We start from the raw sequence: 8089 nt of genomic DNA, 5'->3' as shown, positions 1-8089 counted from the left end.
ATGCTGCTGGGTTTTGTGAGTTGATTTTTTACCCTGCAGCTGTGAGGAAAGTGATAGTTGTTTCTAACAGTTTTCTTGTAGAATTTTTAGGATGGTCTCTACAAGGAGGGGTGATTTGACTCCTTTTCCTGTTTGGATCCCTTTAATTTCCTTCTCTTACCTAACTGCTCTAGCTGTGGCTTCAAGTAGGAGCAGGAAGGGTGGACAGCTATGTCTGGTTCCTGATTTTAATGAGATTGCTGTAACCTTAATTTTTTCAAACCTTATTTTTTTAATGATGGCTCTTAAATGCTTTAATCTCCCTTGTAACCCATCACCCACCAGAGGTAGTGGGAAAGAAAGGATATGGGGGAAGTGGACCTGTTCAGAAAGATTATTTGGCGCAACTCCCATCTGTGTTGTCTGGGCCATCCCTCCAGGTCCAATTTAAGTTTTTTCTTGAGAGATTTTTCACCATTCTTGTTAGGTTTATTCCTAAATGTTGCTGCGGCTATGATGAATGGTGATTCCATAGTCTTGTCCTCTGTGTGTTTATTTTCAGTTTACAGAAATGCTGCTGGGTTTTGTGAGTTGATTTTTTACCCTGCAGCTGTGAGGGTAATCAGCAATTGAGTTCACAGGTTACCAGCAGCAGCTTGATCCACTTGCAGACACTTCACTGATACACCAGCAGCCCTGTTCGGTAGAGTCAGGATAGCAAACTCTAATCAGCAGCAGTGGCATGACCTAGCAAAGACAGCCAGGCCTCAGCCTCAGCACGAGTCAGCAGGAGGGACCCAGAGGAACACCAGGAGAAGTTCTCAGCTGTGTCTCTCTGAAGGAAATGAAGATCAGCGAAGACGAAGATCGGAGACCCACAAGCGCCACACAGCTAGCTGTACCAGCAAGCCAAGCTCAGCCCCCTGCACTGTCTGAAGCGTCCTATTTATACCCTCCAAACAGCACGCGTCCTTTCACGTGCTTGCTTTAGCAGAACATCTTTTCTATGTCAGAGAAATGTTCCTTCATGAGTCTGCCTTATCCTTTCACACCCGTGTCCACTTAAAAGAAACGTTCTTTCATGTGTTTGCCCCAACAAAACACCCATCCAACTGACCTTCCAAAGAACCCTTAAGTTTCTGCTTGAGATTTAGGATTGATGTGGCTTGTTTGTCACACACACACACACACACACACACACCCTTTATGGTGAAGTATGTTTTCTCCAGTCCTATTCTCTCTAGGGCCTTTTTCATGAAACACATTGCATTTGTTTTGAATGATTAAAAAAAATCTCTGAAAGTGTTCAACATCCTTAGCAATTAAGGCAATTCCAATTAAAACTACTTTGCAAGAAAACAATGGGAGTAAATAGTGGAAGAATGTGGGGGAAAGGAACCCTCATTCACTGTTGGTGGAAGGACAAACTGATGCAGCCCGATGATATTATATGTGGAGAATACTAAAAAACCTAAAAACACATAATACCACATGACTGCATCATACTACTCTTCAGCATGTATCTGAAGAACTCAGTGTCCTACTACAGAGATACTTGACTGACCATGGTTATTGTTGCTCTGTTCACAATAGTCAGGAACTAGAAGCTGCCTAGAACTCTGCCAACTGATAGATGAATAATGAAAACGTGGTACAAATACACAATAGGATTGTTTTCAGATGTAAAGAAAAATATAGTCATCAACCTGGCAGATAAATGGATAGAACTGGGAATAGTAACCTGAGTGCAGTAGTACAGAGGCAAAAGGACAAACCGTGTGTGTTCTCTCCTGTCTGTGGATCCTACCTCCAGATCTGTAGATTTGAATATAGAGCCTGAAGTGGCCACAGAAGACAGGAAAGTATAAAGGGAACATAGGGAGAGGGAGTTGGAGAAGGAGCTCAGGGGAAGGAAATAGTGGAACACGAGTGTTCTGAATGCGGAAAGGTGGAAAAGTCAGAGGAAACTTGACTGGACTTATGGAACTTGATTGGATGTTCGGGAGGAGGGGTAAACAAGAAAGAAAGGCAAATAACAGGATGTTTGAAAGGTCCTAGGGCAACAAGTTGTGCTTATTCAAAAATATATACAAGTGGTGTCCGGGCTTTTGTTATTTTTAATTAATTAATTGCCTTACAGGTTTTGCTTATATCTTATGGCTTCCAGTTTTGAGTTTAAATGAGATTCCCGACAGTGTGAAAGAGTGTGTCCGAGTGTGTGAACGAAAGAGTCTCTGCATTGATATCTGTTTCAGGTGCCTCTTCTTGGGCTCTTTACCCTTTGTTTGTTTGCTTTGTCCCATCCAAGTAGTTTGGTTCTGTTTTATCTTGTTCTATCTTATTATCATCCCTTAATGCCTGTTTGCTTTCTAACAAGAGACAGAAAGGGATTGGGTCCAGATGGGAGGGGAGATAAGGAAACATGGGAGAAGTGGGGGAGGGAAAATGTAGTCAGGGTATACATGAGAAAAAAAATCTGTGTTCAATAAAAGGGAAAAAGAAATGCTATTTTCATAATAGATACACATATACAAGTTTTTAATACTTTAAACATATTTAATATTAAATATTTAAAATATTTAAAAATATTTAAAATGTGAGTTTTAAATATTATATTTAAATTTAAAATGTTCTTCAACTACAGTACCGTGGGGCTAAAACAAAACTCCTTTGACAGTATGATCTTAACTATGTATAGACAGTGTGATAGAATGGAAAAAATGTCATATACACTGTGATTGCTAGTGTTCATTGTCACCTTGATGGGCTGCCCGGGATGGCCCTCCATGCATGCCTGTAGGGAGTTATCTTGAATACATTACTTGATGGGCGGTGACCCATCTCAACTGTGAGCAGGACCACTCTCTAGGGAGGAAGGAGATCTTGGACTGTATAAAATACAGCATGCAGCATGCACTGAGCATGAAAATGCACTCAGCTGTCCTTTTGTCTCTGCGGTTTCCCCCATCCCCTTTGTTTTTCTTTGTGTCCTTTTATATTATAAAAATTTACCTTTGTAAATATCAAATAACATAAAATTTCAATATTTCAGGCACAGGGGGAAAAAAGTGCTAACGGAACAGTTGCTGCCATGCATGCTTTTGTAGCCGTCTCTCGAGGGAGAGCCATGCCCAGGTGTCTGTGGTGGGTCTTCCCTGGGGAGTCATACCACTGGTTCTCCCGCTGGAAAGAAATGACTGTAAACACGCAATGATAAGAATCTAGTGTTCCCTGCTCTTTTCCAGCACACAACGGTTTTGCCCTTTATATTAATCGAGATGAGAACATCCCACCATCAGTATCCCAGTAGGAGCAGCGGACTCACCGCCATATGCATCTTCTCCGTGGGCTATATATTATGGTAAGGACCAAGCCTGCTGGGCATTCATACTGTACTAGATTCTGCACTGCTAAATTTGGGCAACTAATGCATTATGGATATAATCACTAACAGATTCACACTGCGTGCCTCATTTGGTCCAAGACCTGGGCTTTGTCTTGTTTCCCCAGATGCTTATATTTTTAGAAATATATGCCAAACCTCACACAGCAGGAATTTGTTGAACAATCCCATGTAAGCAGTACGCCTTCCAAGGCTACGTTTTTCAACTTGTTTTCAAACTAAATGTTTGTCTTGGACACTAGTTTTATAGCTTAAAGGCCTTTTCTTTTGCTGGGGTTTGTGTTTTTGTTGTTGCTTTTGTTGGGGGAGCGGGGTTTGCAACAAACACAAGTGAAGGCTGATGAGCCAGCTTCTGTAGGTGAAAATGTACACGTTTATGGATCTACTTAAAACCTATATCTCAAAATGATGTGTTACAAGTAGAATGCACTTAACTGATGTGTTTTTGGATATCTGGGTACATAAACCACAAGAAATCTCCATGTGGTCTCATGAGCACACTAAAGGCCCAAGGATATAATGCCAAACTTATCTGATAAGAATTTTGCTTAGTACCTGTATTTCATGTTAATTTCGGTCTTTATCATGTTTCAACACTTTGAAATAATTATTTATCTTAGTACAGAGAATTTTAACTTTCTCTTTGTAATTCCAAGTCCACTTTGATATATTAACACAGGGAGGGGATTCTCCCATGAGCTTTTCTTCCATTTGGTACTCTCTTGTTCTGAGTTCTGGGTCGCCAGCCCTTCCTTTAGCCCTAGAGCCCTGAAGCACTCTTACAAACACCTCACTACTGTTCGTAATCCTGCTCCCACCCCTAGCTCCTTGGGATATCCAGTCTCCATGGAGCATTTTGCTCCAGCCAGCCTCCAGCTCACAGAGAGTCTGTATAGGACTTCACACGCTTTGCATGAACAATAATATAATATCTAAGACCTGAGATGAAAGAACACTGAGCAACAAGAAGTTATAGGATGTGGCTGGATATAAGTGGTGCTCAGAGTACAGAGCTCAGAACAAGCCGGGAATAACAGTCCCGCCTTCTGCTCCGGCCATACCACCAGCTAGTGAAACACTATTCATAGGGACTTGGGAAGTTTGTTTTCCTAATCACTTTCTAGGTTGTTAGGTTTTTTTTTTTAAATTTCCTGCTTAGAATCTTAAATATTGACTTTCTCTGATAGAAAAAAGTCCAAGAGATTTGTCTTGCTGGTGAAATGTAAATAAATAATGCTGTATCTTAGAAATGAACTTGTGTGCCTTGTAAATATGAACTTGATATTTAAAGACTGTTCACTTCAGAAAAATCAACTGTAAGAGATGCACGCGCAATCATTCAGGGATGCCCTCTGAGACTGCCCTTGGCCTTAAAAGTCAGCTCTCTTCCCCAGCAAACTCATCACTGCAGTGTATTGGCTTATGCAAGGGACAGGAAGTTCTCTCTGGGAACTGTAGTGTATTTTTGAGGATTTATTCCTGTGCTATTAAATGATCTTGCAGAGCCTGGAGCTTTCAGGATCCATGTTCTTTCTGATGACTTTTCTTCCACTGTGTATACAATCAGCCCACGTTCCTAAGAGACACATGGGAAATACCACACAGTCTCCATTATAGACCCCCAAGATCCCTCGTTAAAATGAAGCATTACTCATGCTTTCCGTGCCAAGTGAAGCTTGCCAGCCCAATGGGCTCCCTCGGCAAACCAGTACTTGTTTAGACATGTACTCACATTAACCAGCAAATTCCCTCAGATTTGTTCTGAGAGAGCTTTCAAAGTAGACTTTTTTTCCTTTGGTGTTCTGCCCTAGGCATTCAAAGCTCTGCCAAAAGCTAAACAATGCTCCTCAAGTCAAGTCACATTATACAGATCCAAAGGTTTAATTGTTGTCAAAAGGTACTGGCTTTTGCCGCCTTCCAGAATGTCTCATGGCCCTACATACCAGTGACCCAACAGTGAAAGAATCAGGAAATGAAGTCTTCTGATAGCATACCAGTGTTGTTCTCGATCATTCCAGAACCTCATGCCAAGATGGGAGAAACCATTTCTCTTATCGTGTGATAATTAGGTATATAATAAATGGGTCTCCTTTCCAGTGCTGAGTGTGGCAAGTTGACTGCACCTCAGCGCTGCTGGCCAGGCTACCTGGCTACTCTTGTTGGACTCTGGTTCTTCAGTATCCTAAGTCTCCTTTCTGTTTGGTCTCTTCTCCTCCTAGATTTGGATAGCACCGTTGGGGACCTTCATTCACTGTCCCCTCTGAGCTTGTACATCCCCCAGCCCCGTCAGGGTCTTCTCAAAGCTTAGCACCCCTTGGTCACCTAGACTCCTCAGACGCACTTGTGCCTGCCTGCTCGATTTCCCTCCCTCTTAGTTGCTCAAATACTTGAGACACAAGCATTCTCTGTGCATTTCTGAGGTGCTTTTCACATCCTTCTCATACATCCCCCCTCCACCATCACCCCCTACACATTTCTCTGTAGCCTTTTATAAGATGCTGAGCATGCAATAGGGGGCCCCTGGTCTGCAGCAGAATAAAGATTATCATGGATCATGATACTACTTGTTGGAGACAGATGCTAAGCTAAGCATTTTTCAGATGTTCTTTCATTTCCTTCGGATTACTCTACAAGGTAAGCATTTCTTACCCATTTTACAGAGAAGGAATAAAAGCTCACATAGGATGAATAGCTTGCCTGAGACACACTACTAGCCTATTACCAAAATGATAGCGCAAGCGCTTGTACATGGCTCAGAGTCCATAAACCGTTCACTAAGCCCTCTGCTGCCTCCTCCTGTGTAGATAGCTCTGTGGATGAATTTATTATGGAAGTTTTCACTTTTTTGTGTGTTTTGAACAGCAAGTCTGGGGATTAAGCCCCTTTCCTGGCTTGGGGACCCAGCTTCCCCCACTTTACCCTTTTGAGCCTCAGCTTCCTTGGATAGAAATTATGGAAGAGGATGGTGTGAGTCCACAGGGGCTCGGAGGACCCTGGGCTTTTATGCAGAGCCTACAGACCAAGGCCTCTATCTCAGTAGAAACTCCCTTGTTTGCTCCAGTCAGTTCTCAGAAGCTCCTCAGCAAACAGCTGTGAAAGCTCCTGGTGTTTTCTTCTTCAGGGTTTGAGGATTTCAGTTAGGGTGCTAAATTCTTTCCCTTACTGTGTGATTCACGTCCCTGTTCATGCAGTCTGCGCTTTAGAAATCAAAAACAACTCTAAGGGATGTGAAAATATCCTTTTTTATTGTCTCACAACCCTGATGCTCTAAGACAGATTCCATATTCCAAATCTTATTATCCCAAATATTTCATTAAACAATATCCCAACATTAAAAAAAAAAAAAGTTAAATCAGACTACAGTGTGATTTCCCTCTTACGATCCAGTCCCAAATGGCTCCAGATCTGAAGGCCACCAAAGTCAGCCACAGAATCCTGGGTTCTGTCTTGTTTTCTTGTTGGCACCTTTCCTGTCTTCTCAAGCTCCTGCTGAAATGAAAGCGGGAGCTTTCTCTTCACATACATTATCTTCAGACACAATGAAAATTTTTGACAAAAAAATTAAAATGTACTGTAAAACATAATATTCTTAGACAGAAAAACTTAGAATAAATGTGGAAATTTAAATCATATTAAAGCCCCTTTCAATAGTATGCTTCTTCACCAGATATGCAAATATGTTCAACCTTTAGTGTTCTTCACCAGAAGGTTGCATTTTCTCCTGCTCGATCTGAACCTTTTATTCTACCATAACAGTCTCTCCTGTTGACTTTTATGTTTTTTCATAGTACTTGAGTTGGGGGGAGGGTTGTTTTATGTTGTTTTGTGTTGTTTTGTTTTGTTTGCATTTCAGATTTTCTGGTACTGGAGTACTGAGCCCAAGCTGAAAGTGAGATACCTTGGCTAGTGAAAAGGTAGCCAAGGACTCTGCTTCCCTCCCTGTCATCAAAGCAGCCCACTCTTCTCCATGGCCATCTCCCCAACTCTCCCAACCTAGCTGGGGAAGGGGAAGTTTGAGTTCTGTGGAGATTCCTGAGAAAGAAGTACACTCACTAAAGGCAGGCACGGGAGAATCCTTGGTAAATGTTGGGCTGAGGCTGGAATGTGGTCTAAGGACCTTCTTTATGTCTCTCTGAGCCTGGAAGGACATGCAAGTAAGGGAGGGACAGCAATGGGACAACCCACTGTCCTTCCATTTATGTCCTGAAATAGATAAGCTGCATGGGAATCTGCTTTAACAGAGAAAAGTCTGGCATTGAGGTGTCTCCATAGCCCAATGACGAGTGAACTTGGAGGCAAGAATTTTCCAAGATCAAGCAACTGAGTATGTACTGCCATAGTCAGAGGACACAGGAACCAGCCACATCTTCTTGTGGTCCTCTGTGCCCCCATCTGGAAAAAAAAGAAGTTGAAGTTAGTCAGGATATCCATGAGATCAGAGAAATGGCAGGCTGGAAAGATGCGTCAGTGAGTCAGAAAGAGTACTTGCATTGTAATTATGAGGACCGGAGTTTTAATCCCCAGCACAAGTGTGAAGAGCTGTGCATAGCCCTGCATGTCCCTAACCCCAGCATTGAGAGACAGAGATATGCAGATCCTGAGAGCTTGCTAGCCAGCCAGCCTGTCCAAAATGGTGAGCCTCGAGTTTCATGGGATACCTGTCTCAAAGCAGTAAGGCAGAAATTCATAGAGGAAGACAGATAAGAA

At 42.3% G+C, this 8089-nt stretch overlaps 1 protein-coding gene across 2 annotated transcripts in view; it reads left to right on the top strand.

Annotated features, from left to right (window-relative positions):
• The window catches only part of Aig1 (androgen induced 1), a 223884-nt gene that overhangs the window by 177093 nt on the left and 38702 nt on the right, over positions 1 to 8089 (top strand). For both annotated transcript variants that reach the window (XM_028779213.1, XM_028779212.1), the window contains exon 4: positions 3225 to 3340. In XM_028779213.1, the coding sequence (XP_028635046.1) occupies positions 3225 to 3340 (116 nt within the window). The remainder of the gene's footprint in view (positions 1 to 3224; positions 3341 to 8089) is intronic.

The sequence above is a fragment of the Grammomys surdaster genome, unplaced genomic scaffold (assembly GCF_004785775.1).
Source record: "Grammomys surdaster isolate TR1022 unplaced genomic scaffold, NIH_TR_1.0 348, whole genome shotgun sequence".
In the NCBI taxonomy this organism is placed as follows: domain Eukaryota; kingdom Metazoa; phylum Chordata; class Mammalia; order Rodentia; family Muridae; genus Grammomys; species Grammomys surdaster.
Note: the sequence above shows the minus strand (reverse complement) of the source record. Positions and strands in the feature narration are given on the sequence as shown.